We start from the raw sequence: 22,633 nt of genomic DNA, 5'->3' as shown, positions 1-22,633 counted from the left end.
TTCTTCCAGAGCTTCCCAGCTCAGCTCATCTTAAAACAGATAAGTTTGACAAAAAAAAACTCCACTGTGACTCTGAATTCTGGAACAGTTCAAAGACAAAAGAGAACTTGCTTGTGTGTGTATATATATATATATATATATATATATATATATATTTATATGGGACTTTAACGCGTTAATTTCGATTCATTAATTACGGGGAAATTAACAAATTTAAAACTAAATATATATATATATATTGAAAAAAAAAATATTTTATATATATATAATGTGTGTGCGTATGTTGACTCAGCAGGGAGAATATAAATGAGTAAACTTAAGAGTTACTGGCTTATATGCAGCGTATGGCTCAGTGTGTCTGTTTTTGTATTTTCTTTTACATTTCCACCATCAGTTGTTTGAAAATAAAGCCGTACATGTCTTTATTAAGTTTGTCCAACTCAGAGCTCGCCTCAAGATTTTTTTCTTTTATTTACAGGCTCAAAAAACACATTTTCCTATGAGTGTTTCAGGTCCAGGGCAGGATGATAAAGCAGACAACAAAAGAAAAGCTGCTCACACTGTAAGTACACAGTGGGCTACCTTGCTACTAACTCCATCTCCTACCAAAACCCCTTTCCTCCCCTCCTTCCCTCTTCATGAATATTAGGGAATTAATGCTGGCAGGCAGGGAGGGCAGGAAGGGGCTGGGACAAAGAGAGAAAGAGAGGACAGTGAGGGAAGAAAGTGTGGGGAGGGTGGGGAGGGCTGATATCGTCACAGGGCCTGGCAGTGCGCAGGCTCCGAGCGAGCTGGGCTGGCTGCCTATTGATTGGAAAACAACGGGCTGTAGGAGGACAGATAAGGGTGGCTGTGGGCTAACGGGTGAGGGAAGGGATACAGACCAAAGCTCACACCACACTGCCATCTTTACCTCACTGATTTCTCCTCTCTCTCTGTCTTTTTACCCCGGAATGAATGTGACTACTGCTGCTCATCACTGGGTTTTGCTGTGAAGGGAGGTGCCAGTTCTCCTCTGAGAAGATCCTGCCTACACACCAAGCCAGAACAAGAAACGGCTCCTCTGACTGCAGGTAATCTGTCTTCTTGTCTGCACTCTAATCCTGCCGTCCGTTCTTCCAGTACTTCCAGTTATTCCAGACCCCTGTGTGCATCTTGCCTCCATCCTTGCCTTGTAACCATGGTTTCCTCTCTCCTCTCCCTCCCCCATTCCCTCTTTTTTTTTTTCCTCCCTCTGATGAGCTGATGACATGCACTTGCTTGATTTCCATTTCTGTCACGGCAATCAATACTGATTTGAAAAGGAATCCTTTCCAGGTCTATTTATGTGGGATAAAATGCATTGATCTGACTTTTTTTACAGGATTAAATAAATGCTTTGTGAGAATGAGGCTTATTTTGTAAGATGTGAGCAACCATTTCATTCCATGTTCTTAATACACAACAGCCTATTGATTTTAATAGCATCAAATGTGGCATTATTTAAAAATGTTTAAAAGAATAAAGAAAAACATTAGGAGTAAAAAAGGTTCTTTTGACAAAAAAAGAAAAAAATAAAAACTCAGTGAGAGAGCTGTTGTTTGATATGAATATCTGCAATTGGCACAGTCCATACCTGCATGCAAACAGGCACACCTGAGACCACTACCACTCTCTGTGAAGGTCACATACAAAAAAAGCTGACACACAGATACACACCGCAACACACACATACCTGCACATCTGTGACAGCTCCATCTCTACACCATCTCCACTGTCGAGGATGCTGTGAATTCATACCTCAGACCTTAAGAAAATATTCCATGTGCAGCTGATTAAACTGACCCAGCAGTAAGCAGAAAGCGTACAGCATGATGGGAATGTGCTCTTAAGAAATTTAATTTGCAATTTTTGGTCTCAGGCTGCCAAATTTTCAAGCAGCAGTGCATCAATTCTTCCTACAGAGTCCCCATGGCAAGGTTTGAGTCAGCCACTAATTTCCATGTCTGTGTTCCTTATTTGGGAGAACAAATCAACTTAACTGGGCCTATTGATGGACACAAGTTGTCAGTCACTGTCACATAAGACAGGGGCTGAAGAGTTGGATTGTGTGTGTGTCTGTGGTGGTGGTGGGGGGGGGATCCTCGGCTTCTGTGTGGATTGAAACAAGAATTAAACAAAATAAGAGCTGCACAGTGAGGAGAGTAAGAAAGCAAAGGAGAGATTCTGAAAGGCGATATCCGGCCGCAGCACTTTGCTGAGTGCAGTGATGAGAATTAAGAGGCTCGCACAAGCTTGTTTTTAAATGGACTTCTCTGTACTCATCCATTTACGCCAGTCCAGCAAAGCACAAAGGAGCAAAATTAGTCCTCACTACTGTCTGACAGTGCGCCAGGCCGCCTGAGCAAAGCACAACTTCTCAGAAAAGACGTATTGCAGCAACTGTCCTCCCAAGAACGAGTGCTGGGATGATTTTGCAGGTCAGCACCCTTCACTCGCTAAGGTTTTATGAAACTTAAACTACAGATACTACCATAACAGTCAATTAAAAATGACCATCAGCATGTCGTTTTACTTTGACAAATTTGCCCAAAGTAATTTTTTCCCCCAACATTTTTACATTAGTTAGTTTTGTAGGGACATGATGTTGTTTTAGACATTTTTTTTCTGAAGTGTATTTTTAACTAATTTTTTTAACAGTTCGTTTTAATTCCCTCTAATAACCCCTAATGATCAGTGTACACTGATTTTACTCTCGAGTCAAGTTAACTGAAGTGTTGAAATGCGTTTTGTTTTTGAGATTCAGTTTGGCATTAAACACTAACTCTGGAACACTTATTAAACCATTAATTTGAGGGGAAAACCATAATAGACAGGGAACATCCTAATTAAGAAAAACAACAATAATGCAGCTCTCATGGTTTTCTCCCTTTTAGTACACACTATATAAAATAATGAAATAATGAGGCTAAGACAACAGAATGAGATGAAACAATTTACAGTATTATGTGGATGTTATAGTATATTATTATAGTATATGCGTTTATGTTTGCTACTGCAAGCTCTTAGTTCTTAAAGCATCATTAGAATTATTAAATATATATCAAACAAAGCTGCTTTGTAATTTATTTTGATAAATGGTTCTATAATTTCACATCCCAGAATCTTGAACACCTCATCAATTAAATCCCTGTTGGTGAACTCAATTAACTGTGGTTGACCATTAAAGAGAACTGGTTTGGTTCCCCCCGGGACCTGGTCCCCTTCTGGCACATCCACCTCTATCTCCTCTTTGTCTAGACATGCTGGTGCCATTCCACATGAGGACAGACAGGCATGATTTAGGCTAGGCCACATAAATCCTTCTGGGGTACTGCATAATCAGGCAGATGGGGACTGATCAAAATCGTGAAAGCCTTTTGAGCTTTGTGGCCTTGGCTCATTAAGAGACTGATGCCCACACTTAAAATGTCCTGAATTTAAAACTCCTTCAAAAATGAGCAAACTGGGTTCATTAAACGCTGTATGACTCTGTTTGCAGGACTCACACATTAACTCAACAGGGGACACTATGGAAGCCCCTCTTGTGTGCTTAGATGAGGAGTTTGAGGACCTCCGGCCCTGTAGGATGGATGAGATGGACCAAAGCCTTGTCAACCACTCCTCCTACTCCACCACTACCACCACCACCACTGTCCCCCTGGCCTCCATCACCCGTGAGGACTTCTCCGAACTGGAAAACTTCTCTGAGATGATGAGCTTCAAGTCAATGGAGGACCTAGTGAACGAGTTTGATGAGAAGCTCAACGTGTGCTTCCACAATTACAACACCAAGACGGAGGGCCTGGCACCTATACGCAACCAGTCACACAACCAGGAGGATGAGGAGCGACTGCAAGATGAAGAGTAAGTGACTGATGTGCTTATTGGAATCCTTTAGGCTTTTAGGCTTAAATAATAGTCACCTCTTATTGTATCTTTTCAAGGTTCTTTCTTTCTTTATCTCCCTGGATTCAGTTATCGGGGGAGGGGGGGGGGGGGGGCTGCTGCACAAACCATAAGAACATTCAGAACAGTAAAACCACTAAAATCCAATAAATACTGTTTTCAAACCTGCAATGTTCCCAGCTGTGGTTGGAAACTCTGTGAACTAGAATGAACTGTGTGGGGTTAACTTGGACCACCAATTCCTAACCATCTGAACTGCCTTTAAAAACTAGTGGAGACGGTCTTCTCATTATGATTGTGGTCATTTTAGAGGGCCACCCAGTAACGAGCTGTTTTACTCCTAAAGTAATCGTGTACTTTTTTCTGATAGTATGTGTTCAAATAGCACGGGTTATGCTGAGTTGCTTGCTTGTATGAGAAGTCTGAAAAGCCTTCAGCTGATCCAAAATGCTGCAGCTAGAGTACTGACAGGGACTAGAAAGAGAGAGCAGATTTCTCCCATATTGGCTTCTCTTCATTGGCTCCCTGTTAAATCTAGAATAGAATTTAAAATCATTTTTTCACATAAGCAATCACATGGGGTCTTAAATAAATCCTTCCCACTGACACCAAGTGCTGCTCATAGGGGGTCGTTTTGACTGTTGGGTTTCTCTGTATTATTGTCGGGTCTTTACCTACAATACAAAGCGCCTTGAGACGACTGTTTGTTGTGATTTGGCGCTATATAAATAAAATAAAATTGAATTGCATCTTATGGAACTGAATTTGTCCAAAAAGAGATCCATCTAAAATAAAACTGGGGCCAAGACTCCAGAGGGTTAAGCAAGTTATAGACAGAGACTTTATTAGATTATTAGTTATTGGAGAGGGGATCTGCAGCTGAGGACACGACATCTGAAAATGCTTAAAAAGCCCTGAATCCAGTTTTAAAAATGGCCTTTTAACGTATTAAGTAAGCTTTAAATGTAATTAGTAAAATTTCTCTGAATCTTTGTGAAAGTCTTAAATATTCTGTCCTGCCTGATGTTTTTAGGTGTTAGATTTGTCATTTACTATTAAAATTAGGAATCATTAAAATAAATATAATATTGTAGTAGATTTGTATTTTGTCTCAGCTGGTTTTCTATTTGGACTTTCTTTACTTCAGATGGTATTTATTAATCTACATTCTATGTCTTTAAGACAGACTTAAAAAAAAGTCTTAAATTGAATGTGGTGGACCTGCAGGATCTCTGCTGGAAGTTCTTCTGGAAGCTGGAAGGTCAATATATGGTACAGCTTTATTGACACAGAAAGTATCTGAAAGAATTTCACATTTTTCAGAAACATGGCTCAGCCTCCTAAAGAAATACAGGAGGCAGATTATCGGCAGGCATCGTAAAAACGAACCAATTCTTCCAGCCCTTCATATTAACTACTTAGCAACATGCTCATTATGCTGCCATTCTTGCCATTCACAACACACACTGGAGGCTGAAACAACGGCTTGGCAGCCTGCAACAAAAGCCAAAACATTTCCACACACAGACCACAACATCCCCAAACATGCAGTCAATCAGCAGCGTGACCCCACCCTCCCCTGCTCCACCATGTCAGGCTGCATGCTGAATTATTCAGTGTGCAGTGTTGTACGCCTCAGTTGGCTTTGGCTCTGTCCTAGTCTCTACCTCTCCTCCAGCTGACTGCCAGAGCCTCCTCCTCTTGCTAGCAGCTTTGGAGGCGTTCTCTGAATCGTGCTAAATATAGCCTGACTGTAGGTGTGACAGCAGAGTTTTTGGAAAGGATTATGTGACTTTGAACAGTGATTAATTTCTGGTGAAAAAAAATATATAATAATAAAAATTACTTTCATTGATGAATAACTGAATACAGAGCACAAAACACAAAGCAGTGGGTTGCCTGATATACTGATCTGTAGTGTCACAAATAAGGAAACCAGTATAAATACATTCAGTCAGACATACCAACTGTTCCAAGTTCCTCACAAGGTTTTGTCCCTCGAACAGACGGTACTGCCATTAATGAAACTGGAAGGTTTGTATTTTGTTATGTCATACAGGAGCAAAGAAGCTCACAGACCAACAGAATTAATCACCAGTCTAAATCTGCAGCTTGGTTAAAAACACTCTGTCACATTATGGAGTAATCCTTGGCGTTGCCTGATCTGAAATGCAGCTATGAGCGAGTCCGACAAGCTGAAGTAGAATATTAAACAGCATGATTCCTCTTGTGTGGCTGCAGGCCAGCAAACACAACGGGACAGCTTTGTAACATGGTGTTCCACTCCCTGTGGGCCAGATGACCAACCATGTGTTACGCATGCAGCATGTGCTGTTTATGTGCTGCTCTGGTTTTTGATGTGGTTGGCACTGGTTATGTTAGGTTTACTTCATTTGAATTCCTTACTTTAATTTATAGGAAAATACACTGTGGGGACAGCATTACATGAATAGAGTGGTATCATTTGAAGTATTGTGTAAAGCTATAGCTAGCAGCCAGATAGCCAGACTAACAGGAAATCTGCTTACCAGCACTGCCCTTGGCACATGTAAAAACACACATTTTCACAGCACAGTTTCTAAACAGAATAAACAGACTTGTGTTGCTTCCTGAGCTTTAGAGGTGATTCAGAGGTGCACTGGAGGTGCATTTTAAAATTGATCCTATACAGCTGAGGAAGTCAGTGTAACAATGCCAGCATAGGGGAAATACATTCATGTTCATGCTAACTTCAGCATTTTTAATCCAAGTGTCATTGTGAAATTAGTGCACTGATCCGTTTGGCCTTGAAAGCATGACAACTTAGAGGTATTTTACAGGGACGTAACCTGTAACAAAATTTAAATTCTGCGTAATTTCTGTGTTACATTCATTTTGACAGTTTGAACTGAAGGCAAAAGAAAAAGAACTTTACTTCATCATTATGAAATCACATAGGCCTGCAAATTAATACCGCATTTATATTTTTAAGTATGTTTAAAAGGCAGATTAGTCCTTATCACATTGGTAAAATAAAAATAGTAATAGTAATAGTAATAGTAATAGTAGCACATCTGTCATGCACCACAACATGATAAATACTGTATGAAAGACATAAAATATAATTTAAACACATCTAAAAGTCCAGAATGGCCTGCACCCAGAAAAGTACAGCATGCTTACGATTTAACATTGGGTAACATTGTTTTTATTTTTTTTTAATCTAAATTAATATTGATGGTTTTTCGGGTAAATTACCCAGAAATTAAGCAGAACCTAAATTTGCTTACAGGGTACATCCCTATAAAATACGTATAATTACACATAATTACAGGGAACTTACGGACTTACAGACACAATGTGTGTTGGCACAAGATACTGAAGATGATAACAGCAGAGGAAATCGCTTACTTGAACTTAGTTACATAATTTTCTCAAAGACTTCTACTGTAATGAAATGTATGCTCCACTTCTGTGTAATCCATCCACCCACCCTTTCATCCATCCATCCATCCATAGTTAATACATACATACATACATACAAATTATGAAGAGAACCTGTGACACAGGGCAGCCCTGACAAAGTCCAACACCCACAGGAAATGAGTCCAACTTATTGCCGGCAATACGGACCAAGTTCTCGCTGCGGTTGTACAGGGAATAAATGGGCCTTAACAATGGGCTGTACACCCCATACTCTCGCAGCATTCCCCCATAAAAATACCCTGAAGGATGCAGTCAAATGCCTTTCAATTCAATTCAATTCAATTTTATTCATATAGTGCCAGATCACAACAAACAGTCGCCTCAAGGCGCTTTGTATCAAAACGACCCCCTATGAGCAGCACTTGGCGACAGTGAGAAGGAAAAACTCCCTTTTAACAGGAAGAAACCTCCATCAGAACCAGGCTCAGGGAGGGGGGGGGGGTCATCTGCTGTGACCATCTGGGCTGAGGGGAAAGAAAAGACATGCTGTGGAAGAGAACCAGAGATTAATAACAATTAATGATTAAATACAGAGTGGAGTATAAACAAAGTAAATAAGCTGAATGAAAAGAAACAGTGCATTATGGGAACCCCCCCCCAGCAACCTAGGCCTATAGCAGCATAACTAAGGGAGGGTTCAGGGTCACCTGATCCAGCCCTAACTATAAGCTTGATCATAAAGGAAAGTTTTAATCCTAATCTTAAAAATAGAGAGGGTGTCTGTCTCCTGAATCCAAGCTGGGAGCTGGTTCCACAGAAGATGGGCCTGAAAGCTGAAGGCTCTGCCTCCCATTCTACTCTTAAGTATCCTAGGAACCACAAGTAAGCCAGCAGTCTGAGAGTGAAGTGCTCTGTTGGGGTGATATGGGACTATGAGGTCTTTGAGATAAGATGGGGCCTGATTATTCAAGACCTTGTATATGAGGAGAATGATTTTAAATTCTATTCTAGATTTAACAGGGAGCCAATGAAGAGAAGCCAATATGGGAGAAATCTGCTCTCTCTTTCTAGTCCCTGTCAGTATTCTAGCTGCAGCATTTTGGATCAGCTGAAGGCTTTTCAGGGAGCTTTTAGGACAGCCTGATAATAATGAATTACAATAGTCCAGCCTAGAAGTAATAAATGCATGAATGAGCTTTTCAGCATCACTCTGAGAAAGGATGTTTCTAATTTTAGAAATATTGCGCAAATGCAAAAAAGCGGTCCTGCATATTTGTTTAATATGTGCATTGAAGGACATATCCTGGTCAAAAATGACTCCAAGATTTCTCACAGTGTTACTGGAGGCCAAAGTAATGCCATCCAGAGTAAGTATCTGCTTTGACACCATGTTTCTAAGATTTCTAGGGCTCAGTACAAGAACTTCAGTTTGATCTGAATTTAGAAGCAGGAAATTAGAGGTCATCCAGGCCTTAATGTCTTTAAGACATTCCTGCAGTTTAACTAATTGATGTGTGTCATCTGGCTTCATTGATAGGTAAAGCTGAGTATCATCTGCATAACAATGAAAATTGATGCAATACTTTCTAATAATACTGCCTAAGGGAAGCATGTATAATGTAAATAGAATTGGTCCTAGCACAGAACCCTGTGGAACTCCATAATTAACCTTAGTGTGTGAAGAAGACTCCCCATTTACATGAACAAATTGGAGTCTATTAGATAAATATGATTCAAACCACTGCAGTGCAGTACCTTTAATACCTATAGTATGCTCTAATCTCTGTAATAAAATGTTATGGTCAACAGTATCAAAGCTGCACTGAGGTCCAACAGGACAAGAACAGAGATGAAAGCAGAATAAATCAATATTATTAGATAATTATTAAATAATTTAATAATGGGGACTTAGAAGAGGAAGATCTAATGTTTTAATAATCCACATTTAGCAGTTTTACTCTTTAGTGCAGTTGAGGATGCAATATTGTTATTTCTTTGTGATATATATATATATTATGTCTGTGTAGATTCTCAGTTATCCAGGTCATAGTAGTCTCTGGAGCTTGAAAAAGGCGACTGGACTTCTTTTTGTTTCTTGAAGACGTTTCACCTCTCATCCGAAAGGCTTCTTCAGTTCTCAACCAAATGGTGGAGAGACCCAGGTATTTAAACCCCTGTGGGCGTAGTCCCCTGGAGGTGGTTATGACCCTCTATTGATCATGTGCTGAACACATGTGCCCAGGTGTGAAGGGGGCGTGGGTCATATTTAATCAGTGGTTTCAGTTGAAACCAACTTAGGACTCCGCTCCATTGTTTCCTGTGGCCTATTGAGGTCACTGGAACAAAGGTGTGAATGGGGGTTGAGACGTCTGGGAAGGGAGCTCAGGACAGCACTGTAAGCGGGGGAAAGTTGGTGACGTAATCCACCTCCTCTGTTCAATGATGGTTGTTCACAGTGGACATAGATGGCTTCTTTCACTCCTCTTTCAAACCATCTGTTTTCCCTGTCCAAAATGTGAACATTGGCATCCTCAAAAGAGTGCCCTTTTTTCTTCAGATGCAGATGTACTGCTGAATCTTGTCCTGTCGAAGTGGCTCTTCTATGTTGTGCCATTCGTTTGTGAAGAGGCTGTTTGGTTTCACCAATGTAGAGGTCCGAGCACTCTTCACTGCACTGAACAGCATACACTACATCGCTGATCTTGTGTTTGGCGGGTTTGTCCTTGGGATGAACCAGTTTTTGTCTTAGGGTGTGACTTGGTTTGAAGTATACTGGGATGTCATGCTTGGAGAAAATTCTTCTGAGTTTCTCTGACAAGCCTGACACATATGGGATGACAATGTTGTTCCTCTTGTCCTTCCCATTCTCTGTAGTTTGTGTTTGGCCTTCATTCCTGTGCATCTTAGCTGATTTGATGAAGGCCCAGTTGGGGTAACCGCATGTTTTGAGGGCTTTCTTAATGTGTGTGTGTTCCTTATGCTTCCCTTCTGCCTTAGAGGGAACACTTTCCGCACGGTGTTGTAGGGTCCTGATCACCCCAAGTTTGTGTTCCAGAGGGTGGTGGGAGTCAAAGAGGAGATACTGGTCTGTGTGTGTGGGCTTCCGGTAAACTTCAATGTTGAGGCTTCCATCTTCCTCGATAAGCACCGCACAGTCCAGGAATGGTAACTTGTTATCTCTGGTGTCCTCCCTGGTAAAACGTATGTATTTATCCACTGAGTTAATGTGACGAGTGAAGGCTTCTACTTCTTGGGTTTTGATTTTGACCCAGGTGTCATCTACATATCTGTACCAGTGGCTAGGTGCCATCCCTTTGAAAGAACCAAGAGCTTTACTTTCCACTTCCTCCATGTAAAGGTTGGCTACAATGGGAGACACTGGGGAGCCCATGGCACATCCATGCTTCTGTCTGTAGAATCCATCATTGTATTTAAAATATGTTGTGGTAAGGCAGAGATCTAAAAGTGCACAAATCTGATCTGGGGTGAAGCTGGTTCTGTTCAGTAGGGAATCGTCTTCCTGTAGTCGTCTTCTGACGGTCTCCACTGCCTCAGTTGTAGGTATGCAAGTGAAAAGTGAAACCACATCAAAGGACACCATGGTTTCATCTGGATCCAGTACAAGATTCTGGACCTTGTTAGTAAAATCTGTAGAGTTTTCAATGTGGTGGGGTGTGATGCCAACAAGCGGTGATAAGATGGTGGCGAGGTGTTTGGAAATGTTGTAGGTGACCGAGTTTATACTGCTGATAATGGGTCGAAGTGGGACTCCTTCTTTGTGGATCTTTGGGAGTCCATAAATGCATGGAGTGGCTTCTCCAGGGTACAGGCGGTAGTAAGTGGGGCGGTCAATGGCTTTTTCCTTTTCAAGTTGTTGCAGGCAGCAAACAACTTTTTTCTTGTAGTTGCTTGTGGGATCACGTCTCAAGACCTCATAAGTATTGTTGTCACTGAGGAGTGTAGTAATTTTGTTGTGGTAATCCGATGAATTCAGCACAACCGTGCACCTCCCCTTGTCGGCTGGCAGTATGGTGATGTTTTGATCCTTGCTTAGGGCTGTGATGGCCTTCTTCTCCTGAATGGTGAGGTTGGATGGAGGAAGTCTTGCACTGGCGAGAGTGGCTGAAACTTTCATCCTGATCTGTTCTGCTACAGGATGAGAAAGTTTGTTATTTCTTATAGCGGTTTCTGTTGCTGTGATGAGGTCTACTATAGGAAGCTGTTGTGGGGCTATGGCAAAGTTGAGTCCTTTGGCTAGCACATTTTCTTCTGGTTTGGTGAGGACCCTGTCTGATAGGTTCTTCACCCACTTTCCTTGGTTTCCATTGCTTATCGTGTCGTCCTGTTTGTTAACAGATGAATGGTATGCCTTGGTTTGCAGAGTTTGAAATTTACGTAGTTGTCTTTCCTTGCCTTTGATGTGTTGTGCGAGCTGGGCTTTGTCCACAAATGTAGAAACTTCTTCTGCGATGGAGTGAGGTAAGAGTGATGAGAGTTTCTGCTGAGTCTGGTGGATTTTGTTCTGGAGTGCATCTATGGTGAAATGGACCTGTCTTATCCTTTCACTTAAAAGGTGGTTCTGTGCTCTCCATAGAATTTGGTCAGCTCTATGTCCTTTTACTGTGGACCCAAGGTGCAAACTCTTGGGAACCAGTCTGGACTGTCTGCATCTCAAGTTGAAACGAAGGTGGTTCCTGTAGTCCGCTAGCTTTCTTGAGTCCCTTTCATACTCCCGCACCAATTGAAGGGTGTTCCTCCCAAAGTGCAAGGCAATATGTCTGTGTAGATTCTCAGTTATCCAGGTCATAGTAGTCTCTGGAGCTTGAAAAAGGCGACTGGACTTCTTTTTGTTTCTTGAAGACGTTTCACCTCTCATCCGAAAGGCTTCTTCAGTTCTCAACCAAATGGTGGAGAGACCCAGGTATTTAAACCCCTGTGGGCGTAGTCCCCTGGAGGTGGTTATGACCCTCTATTGATCATGTGCTGAACACATGTGCCCAGGTGTGAAGGGGGCGTGGGTCATATTTAATCAGTGGTTTCAGTTGAAACCAACTTAGGACTCCGCTCCATTGTTTCCTGTGGCCTATTGAGGTCACTGGAACAAAGGTGTGAATGGGGGTTGAGACGTCTGGGAAGGGAGCTCAGGACAGCACTGTAAGCGGGGGAAAGTTGGTGACGTAATCCACCTCCTCTGTTCAATGATGGTTGTTCACAGTGGACATAGATGGCTTCTTTCACTCCTCTTTCAAACCATCTGTTTTCCCTGTCCAAAATGTGAACATTGGCATCCTCAAAAGAGTGCCCTTTTTTCTTCAGATGCAGATGTACTGCTGAATCTTGTCCTGTCGAAGTGGCTCTTCTATGTTGTGCCATTCGTTTGTGAAGAGGCTGTTTGGTTTCACCAATGTAGAGGTCCGAGCACTCTTCACTGCCCTGAACAGCATACACTACATCGCTGATCTTGTGTTTGGCGGGTTTGTCCTTGGGATGAACCAGTTTTTGTCTTAGGGTGTGACTTGGTTTGAAGTATACTGAGATGTCATGCTTGGAGAAAATTCTTCTGAGTTTCTCTGACAAGCCTGACACATATGGGATGACAATGTTGTTCCTCTTGTCCTTCCTATTCTCTGTAGTTTGTGTTTGGCCTTCATTCCTGTGCATCTTAGCTGATTTGATGAAGGCCCAGTTGGGGTAACCGCATGTTTTGAGGGCTTTCTTAATGTGTGTGTGTTCCTTATGCTTCCCTTCTGCCTTAGAGGGAACACTTTCCGCACGGTGTTGTAGGGTCCTGATCACCCCAAGTTTGTGTTCCAGAGGGTGGTGGGAGTCAAAGAGGAGATACTGGTCTGTGTGTGTGGGCTTCCGGTAAACCCCCTGTGGGACTACGCCCACAGGGGTTTAAATACCTGGGTCTCTCCACCATTTGGTTGAGAACTGAAGAAGCCTTTCGGATGAGAGGTGAAACGTCTTCAAGAAACAAAAAGAAGTCCAGTCGCCTTTTTCAAGCTCCAGAGACAAATATATATATATTGTTGATTGGGGTGGTCTGAGAGCACCTAGTCTCTATGGGGATGGGGTTTAGGGGAGGTGACAATAGGAGAGAAGCTGCAGAGAGAGGAGTGTATGACTACAACTCAGCTTCCTGGTGTCAACTCTGGATAGGGGATTGATGCAACCAGGTGTCATTACAGCCAACAACAATGATAATTTTACTAAATGTTTGTTCTTAGCCAGCAGTTTCAGGATTTCTTCTGTGTGAGACACTGAGCAGGGAAGTGCAGGAGAAATAGATAAAGAAGCCAGTCTGTTAGTGATTCGGCTAAGAGCTAAGCTAATAGGTACACAAGCTAGTGAATCCCTAAAGACACAGTGAGTGAATACTATGAATATAATTTGCAGGTGATTCAACTGAAAGTATGCTTCAGATAACATTGATAGCATTGGTAATCAAATGAGCTACACAGATTAACCTGCAGAATAACACCACTGTACATAGGAACAGGAAGTGACACAATGCCGTAACGATCCAATAACAATGCACTCAGATATATGAAACTGCACAGAACCCTCAAACTCCCAAGCTTCTGGTAGAGGACCGGACACACACCACCATCACCAGGGAGTGAGAAGTAGATTTGTGTTATATTTTATGTTTTTTTTGTTGGTGTTGTTTGTGTTGTTGTTGCTACATGTGCCCCTCCAGTACCAATACCCAATATTGCTATTGTTCAAATAGAAATCACAGTGTATTTATACAGTGTATCCATTATCCCATTTTCACCCAAACCAGTACATATACATTTCAGTCAGACATACCACCTGTTCCTGTAACAATATATTATTACTGGATAAAGTCTGACCAGTATATCATGGTCAGACTGTATCCTGTGCCAATATATTAGGACCCTGTAGTTAAAAATCTGGTATGTCAGAGAAATCCATAGCATGACTTGTTGTTCAGAAGGTTCTTAATACCATGTAGCAAAATAGATGTCCAAAGGTTAGAAAATACACTTCACTGTACATTGTTGCAGCATGTTACCTACACAGTAACAGTCTTCTTTAAGATGATGTTTGTTGCAGCCACTTTTATGTGCCTACAGTTTGATTGTTTTCTCTGTATTATTGTAGGGTCTTTACCTACAATACAAAGTGCCTTCAGGCGACTGTTTGTTGTGATTTGGCGCTATATAAATAAAATTGAATTGAATTGAATTGTTGACAGTTATAAACTTTTGTTTCTGCATGCAGAATTTAAGCTCTTTAGTTTTAAAGCAATACAAATAAATGGTTAAAATTGCTTTGCAGTGTAATACCTCATTAATATAGAACAGCAAACTATGCAACCAGTCCTGTTAAGAATCCTAATCATCATAAGCTGAAAATTCCGATCTTCCTCCTAAAAAAGTACATCACAGGCATGAGGCAGAATGGTATCATGAGGCTTTGTTAAGTTATAGGGAAACTATGGCCTCTTTTTTAATTTAGTAAATTCCCTCTTTTTTCTTATCTGTGGATGGAAACTTTGGCGTGCTGTGTGCAGCCATGACATGCAGGCATGACTGGTGAGGTAAGCTGCCATCTCAATGGGGTCCACTGTGTAAGTGGGCAGGGGCAGTGCCACTGGGAGCAGGGCAACAGGCCCAAGCCAACCTCTGAGCGAATGAAAACACACACACACACACACACACACACACACACACACACACACACACACACACACACACACACACACACACACACACACACACACACACACACACACAAAGGACACTTCTCTCCCAGTTTTATGTCACTCCTCCTCAGACGGACGCTCGCTCCAGGTTCCAGTTGGAGAACACTTGCACAATGATGTGAGGAACTTTATCTAAATCTCTGCTAAGGATACCGATTAACGAGTAGTAAGCTGTACTTCTTTTCTATAGTGCATTGTTCCTCTGCAGCATTGAACTCCACACATTGACCACCATCATTACCACAATGAAATATTGACTGAGTTGCAGGCTGCTGAAGACAGGGACGAGTAGATTCAGAAAAACAAATCTATTCCCACAGTTCATTTGTGAAACAGCTTAAAATAGTTGGCAAAGATTGTGTCTTTATACTGCTGTTCATTATTTGCTTGTGCAAGTTTGCATTGCTTACATGGGTCTGTGTTGTTTTGCAGTGTGTGGGATGCTCTAACTGACAACTACATCTCCACCTGGGACGGCACTGGCTCAGAAGGACTCAACGGCAATATTTCTGACCAGGAGGTACATGTCACTTTTTATCACTCTATATGTTTTTTGGTTTTTTTTTTTCAGATTGGTCTACAATAATCATTTGTTTTGCTAGGAATTGTTTTATAGCATTTCTATACACCTTGAGATGATTGCTGTTGTAAACTAGTATTAAATATAAATGTACTGTAAGTGAATTGAAGTGAACTGAATTCAAACCATATGTACAGTATTCAGCTCACCATCCTATAAACTATGGTGTAATATGGCTGCTAGAAACTGTGCTGAATGAATGGACAGCTAATTCTCTGGTCTACTCTAATGTTTGTTTACACATTTCATGCTAACATGAAATGCCTGACCCAGAAAATTCACATTCACAACCCCAGGAAATAGCTCTCACAGTCACACCTTTCTTTGTAGTGATGAAGGAACATCGAAATTCATGATTGGTTAACTAAATTCACTAATTTTCATCTAACGTGTTTGTAAGAAAAAGTATGATGTTTTTCTTAAAGGCAAATCCAGTCATCATTTTTCATTTTTCATCTTGATGTGGTAAAATGGAGAGAATGACTGGTTCCTGCTTTTAAAAGCTTAATTTAATGCTGACACTTGAAAGCACGCTTGACCAACCTTGACTGGCCTGGCATTCAGCAGATGTCTCCCTCCTCCTCCACTCCCTTAACTGCCTGTCAGATACAGCTGGACAGCAGACACTTAGCAGTCTAGGCGATGTTTGGGCCGGTGAGGGCCAGTGTTAGCGTGGCCCGTAGGCTTGAGGCAGAGATGAGGTGCTGACCCATCAGGGGTTTATTCACAGACATTGACAGACACAAAACATAACATGAAATAAAACAATGTAGCCCAGTGGTGGGACAGGGTTCCAGCAACAGCCCTTGATGTTCACTGGCAGCCTTTTATAGACAGCTGCTAACTAACCCCCAGGCCTTACCACTGATTTTTCAGACTTTCTGGCTCAAATCATGCCAAAATATGGCCGAGTCCTTATTGTTGGTGATTTTAATGTCCGTGTGTGTTGTTCACACATGCCTATGGCCATGGACTTCTTAGATATCATTGACTCTTAATTTTGTATAGTCCATGTCTGGTCCTACACAAGAGTGTGGACACATTCTTGACATGGTTTTGTCTGTTGGTTTATCTGTTTTGAATGCACAAATATGTGATGCTGTGTTTCCAGATCACATGCCTGTTTTATTTGACATTTCTCTGGTACGTGATCCTGTCAAACCCGTGTTCTCAGCTGCTTTTCAGAGCTGCGTCATTCCCATGCACCATGGTACTGAGGAAATTGGTTCATGGCTGGATTCCACTAGTGAAGCTGCTCTGGACTTGGTGGCTCCACTGAAAATCAGGTGGCCTAAAATTAAATCTGAGCCTTGGATAAATGACCTGAGTTGGAGGCTACAGTAGATGCCAGTGCCAAAAAGCTGAGTGCATGTGGGAAAAGGACAAACTGCAGTATTTGCTCCTCATATAAAGGGACCTGTGGAGTCACTATCAAAAGTCTGTGAAAGGGGCCAAAATAAAATATTTTATAGACCTCATGCTGGAAAACTGCAACAATCTTCGGGTTCTATTAAAAAAAAAATTGACTCTGTCTCATGTTCAGGGTAACTGTATTGATGGCACCTCAGCTCTCTGTGAAGAGTTCCTTCCCTTTTTTATCAGCTGAATATTTTCACTCAGGGCCTCTATATTACCATCTGTGCATGACCCCTCAATTCCAGCCCCCTCCTCTGCTATATTTGATCACTTTGAAAACGCAGTGGTGCACCCGCTGATTAATGAAACAGGTTTGAATTCTTCATAAAATTTTAGACCCATTGCTAACCTGCTGTTTGTTTCTAAAATCCTTGAGAAAATCATTCAAAGATTTTTTTTTGAACAGCAGAACTTTCTTAAAGTTTTTCTACTCGAACTTGGCTTGGATTTCTCTGTAATAGTAGTCTATTCATTTCACACAAAGTTGACAGAAATGTCAGTTTCAGGAAATTTTCACCAAGTAAAGATATTTCAAAAAATGGATATATTTTAATAGATGACATTACATGTATTTGTATGTGGTGGTGCTATATGAAAAGTCAGAGGACCATTACAGTTCTGCTATTAGCCATGATGTCTAGCAGAGAATTTCACAGTAATCTGTCTAATAAGGTAATTGGCAGCATTATTCTCAAAACTTTATCTCAAAAACACTGATTATACAGATCATATTGTTATTAGTTTCTCTTCACTGTTTCCCTTTTAAATCCAGAACTGAACGTAAAGTCATTTTCCTCGCATACAAAGTGCTGAATCATCAGGTACACTGTGGTATCATACTACACTTATAGATCACTTCACTCTCAGTCTGCAGGTTCATAGAGTTCCCAAAGTAGAATGGGAGGCAGAGCCTTCAGCTTTCAGCCCCTCTCCTGTGGAACCAGCTCCCAGTTTGGGTTCAGGACACAGACACCCTCTCTATTTTTAAGATTAGGCTTAAAACTTTCCTTTTTGTATTAAGCTTACTGGTAGTGTCTCTATCCTCCTCCTCTACTAAATCAATTCCCCATGTAAATAGGATATCATCCATTTACATATTTTAACAATGAAAAGGGCATTTTTTAAAAAAAGTAATAGTAATGTAATGTATCAGTAAATTATGTAAAACCTTTTAAATATTAAAGCATAAGACTTTGACATGAGTGTAACCCCAGAATGAGCTCTCATTGAAACACACTGATTTTAGTTCTTTTACAAAATCACTGCATATTTTTATTTATTATTCTAATGCAAAGAAGGCAACATATGATGCCTCTCCATAGTAATCTGTTGGCATCGTTAACGTCGTCTGGTTTCACATTTTGCAGATTCATGAAAAAGAGGAGGAGGAGATGAACGAGAAGAATGACAATGCCAACTGCCTGAATGAAGAGCCTCTTATTACAGCAGATCAGGTTTGAGTGTGTGTGTGTGTGTGTGCGTGCGTGTGTGTGTGTGTGTGTGTGTGTGTGCGTGTGTGTGTGTGTGTGTGTGTGTGTGTGCGTGTGTGTGTGTGTGTGTGTGTGTGTTTGTCTGCGTCATGAGAAAAATCCTTTTAAGTCCTTATCATCTTGTGTTGTGCCAAATCACAACAACAGTTGCCACAAGGTGCTTTATATTGTAAAGACACTACAATCATACAGAGCCCCCCCCCCCCCCCCCCCCCCCCCCCCCCCCCCCCCCCCCCCCCCATGAGACAGGACAAAAGACACACTGTGGAATAGGGTTTAATATTTTTCCCGAAAATGACATGAATCAAATCCCGGGAAATGACGAGCCATTTCCCGGGAATCCCGGGAAAAAGTTTATTTATTTTTTTATTTTAATTAGGCCTTCTGTAGCCTGTGTCGGCCTTAACCTATTCTGATATTGTAGAGGTAGCTTTCCAGCTATGTCCTGTTATGCCCAGTAGGGGGCAACGTCGGCTTGATTAACGCAATAAAACCTACATCTGGACATTCGAGTGCTCGAGCTATGCGGTGTTGTATCGTTCCTCAACATTCCCTTAACAAATATAATAAGAATATTCCTCCATTGTACATGGAATTATACCAAGATATTTTACAATTGCTGGTGCAAAACAATACGGTTCATCTCCACAGCATTGATAAAGGCTCAGCCACGCTGTCGTGGCGACATCTGTTGCACTATATCTCCACCAGTGGAACGCTGTAATAGTCATTGAAAAGTTAACTACCGTACTTCACTATAATATGGCATAACACAGGGCCTTGAGTAATGCACTACGACTTGGTCATTGCCATTCTGGCAACAGCAAATTTATAACACCGTGTCTGAGGGTTAAAGTAGGTTCGCTGTGAATCGTCTATTGAAAAACTGGCCAATCCTTATAGCCTAAAAAATATACATTTTACTCAACTCCATTTTAAAAGCGAAATATGTTAAAGCAATCTATTTCATGATAATTTCTTCACACATTAGGCCCGTATCCTAATTCATGATTGTTAGTAAGCGGCTGCAAACGAGGAAAAGAAACACTCGAAGTTAAACAGATATTTCTTTATTGTTCAGGGCAGGCATATTTTATAGGCTATATAATGCAATATAACAATATATAATAATATAAAATTATATAATACAAAATACCTCAGGGTAAACACATTGCCTACGATTTCAACAAATTAAAGAGGAAAAAAGTACAACTGTGTAATACCTCTATTAAAACGCTTGAGATGAAGGCTGAAGCCTTAAACGGAGGCTGAACGTGCCTGAAATGAAGAGTAATGCTTTTCGCATTAAACGAACCCTTCTCTCAATATTTCCTTAAATTTAACTTTCTGAAGCTTTCTTTTCTTTCTGAAAGTCAAATCGACGCGCGCGACTTTTTTCCCGGTTTCCCGTCTAACGTTTCCCGGGAAACGGGAAATGGTTCTGATCGCATTTCCCGGGAATCCCGGATCCCGGGATTAAACCCTACTGTGGAAGAGAGACAGAGATTAATTATAATTAATGATTCAATTTAGATCAATTCACTTTTATGTATATAGCGCCAAATCACAACAGTCACCTCAAGGTGCTTTATAATGTAGGGTAACCTTATTGTTCTTCATGGAAACCCCCCAGCAGCCTAGGCCTATTGCAGCGTAACCAAGGGAGGGTTCAGGGTCACCTGATCCAGCCCTAACTATAAGCTTGATCATAAAGGAAAGTTTTAAGCCTAATCTTAAAAATAGAGAGGGTGTCTGTCTCCTGAATCCAAGCTGGAAGCTGGTTCCACAGAAGAGGGGCCTGAAAGCTGAAGGCTCTGCCTCCCATTCTACTCTTAAGTATCCTAGGAACCACAAGTAAGCCAGCAGTCTGAGAGAGAAGTGCTCTGTTGGTGTGATACGGTACTATGAGGTCTTTGAGATAAGATGGGGCCTGATTATTCAAGACCTTATGTGAGGAGAAGGATTTTCAGTTTCACTCTGAGACAGGATCTGTTAAAAGATGATCATTGTCAATGATGAACACAGAAGATATTCTGTGATGGTGAGTGGTCACAACATTTCATCTCAGAGATTGTCTCATTGGGCATAGAATTGAGTTGACATATAGCTGATATCATCATCCATCCATCCATCCATCCATCCATCCATCCTCTTCCACTTATCCCCTGCAGGGTTGTGGGAGGCCTGGAGCCTATCCCAGCTGTCATAGGGCGAGAGGCAGGGTACACCCTGTACAGGTGACCAGCCTGTTGCAGGGCTAACACAGAGAGACAGACGACCATTCGCACCTATGGACAATTTAGAATCACCAATTAACCTAACCCCACTAACTGCATGTCTCTGGACTATCGTAATATTACATAAAACAAAATAAAGTTATTCTATAGTCAGAGTCCAGCTACTATGAGAGCTCTGATGAATTAATGGACATATACATCTGTGCATGTACATCAGCATAAAAAGATGACCCTGAAAACACCAAATATTGTATGATTGGAAGTTGCATTCTTATTTAGGTAGTTCACTGAATTCCACCCAGTTAATCTCTAATGTTTTATCATTCCAATAAAACTACTCTGTGTGGAGTGTACTGTTCCCCAGTCATAGAGGTATTTAGGCCAATGCCTAATTTAAAGCATCTGTAGCCTGCATCTTTGCTACAGCCTTTGAAAAAAACCAGTGAGGATCTTACATGAAATGTTTCTTATAAAAGAGCAATTTAGAGTGGATACTAATAAATGGATGGGTGTCGTTACCTGCCTCCTAATCTTTTTCCTATCAACCCACACACCTCTATCTATTTCTGTCTTCAAGGTCATTGAGGAGATAGTTGAAATGATGGAGAATTCTCCAGATCCTGGTGAAACTGAGGAGGAGGATGAAGAAGAGGTCAGTCACTGCTCCACCAGGACCAGTTCGTCCCTGCTAGAGGAGATCAGGCAGCTGTCACAGGCTTCAAACAACAACTGCTCCTATGAGGGTAAAGCTGAGAATAATCTATGCTTCTGGTTATTTATTTGTTTTTCACTTATGTAATCCTCCTCATTTCATACTAAAAGCAATATATCAAAGGTGGGACTCTCCTGATAATGGTCATTGCCTTAAATCAGAGCATGAAAATGATCATCATCCTTTTCATGGAAGTTCCAACACGAAGGCCATTTATATTGATGGCAAGGATATAATGTTCTGGGACAACTGACTCTCAGTTGCAATAACAATTCATCTTGCAAGTTGTGCACATGTTATATGAGCATGTATGAGCAAGTACTTGGTGACAGTGGGAAGGAAAACCTCTCTTTTAACAAGAACCTCAGTAGAACCAGGCTCAGGGAGGGGCAGGTATCTGCTGTGACTAGTTGGGGGTGAGAGGAGAGATGCAGGACAAAAGACATGCTGTGGAAGAGAGAGATTAATAATAACTAATGATTAAATGCAGAGTGCATCACGGGAACCCCTCAGCAGCCTATAGGCCTATTTATGTGTAACAACTGATGGTTCAGGGTCACCTGATCCAGCCCTAACTATAAGCTTGATCATAAAGGAACGTTTTAAGCCTAATCTTAAAAATAGAGAGGGTGTCTGTCTCCTGAATCCAAGCTGGGAGCTGGTTCCACAGAAGAGGGGCCTGAAAGCTGAAGGCTCTGCCTCCCATTGTACTCTTAAGTATCCGAGGAACCACAAGTAAGCCAGCAGTCTGAGAGAGAAGTGCTCTGTTGGGGTGATAGGGTACTATGAGGTCTTTGAGATAAGATGGGGCCTGATTATTCAAGACCTTGTATGTGAGGAGAAGGGTTTTAAATTCTATTCTAGATTTAACAGGGAGCCAATGAAGAGAAGCCAATATGGGAGAAATCTGCTCTCTCTTTCTAGTCCCTGTCAGTACTCTAGCTGCAGCATTTTGGATCAGCTGAAGGCTTTTCAGGGAGCTTTTAGGACAGCCTGATAATAATGAATTACAATAATCCAGCCTAGAAGTAATAAATGCATGAATTAGCTTTTCAGCATCACTCTGAGACAGAATGTTTTGAATTTTAGACATTATTGCACAAATGCAAGAAGCGGTCCTACATGTTTATG

General features: G+C 41.4%; 1 protein-coding gene across 2 annotated transcripts in view; it reads left to right on the top strand.

Moving 5' to 3' along the window:
- The first annotated feature begins 754 nt into the window (after positions 1-754).
- Positions 755-22,633, top strand: part of fez1 (fasciculation and elongation protein zeta 1 (zygin I)) — a 28,451-nt gene continuing 6,572 nt past the window's right edge. The window contains exons 1-6 of one of the 2 annotated variants that reach the window (XM_030746599.1): positions 755-864; positions 998-1,073; positions 3,521-3,885; positions 15,500-15,587; positions 18,431-18,517; positions 21,368-21,533. In XM_030746599.1, the coding sequence (XP_030602459.1) occupies positions 3,551-3,885; positions 15,500-15,587; positions 18,431-18,517; positions 21,368-21,533 (676 nt within the window). In that variant the 5' untranslated portion in view covers positions 755-864; positions 998-1,073; positions 3,521-3,550. Of the gene's footprint in view, positions 1,074-3,520; positions 3,886-15,499; positions 15,588-18,430; positions 18,518-21,367; positions 21,534-22,633 lie in introns of both variants that reach the window. The other variant, XM_030746601.1, reaches the window with a different exon arrangement.

The sequence above is a fragment of the Archocentrus centrarchus genome, chromosome 14 (assembly GCF_007364275.1).
Source record: "Archocentrus centrarchus isolate MPI-CPG fArcCen1 chromosome 14, fArcCen1, whole genome shotgun sequence".
Taxonomy (NCBI): Eukaryota; Metazoa; Chordata; class Actinopteri; order Cichliformes; family Cichlidae; genus Archocentrus; species Archocentrus centrarchus.
Note: the sequence above shows the minus strand (reverse complement) of the source record. Positions and strands in the feature narration are given on the sequence as shown.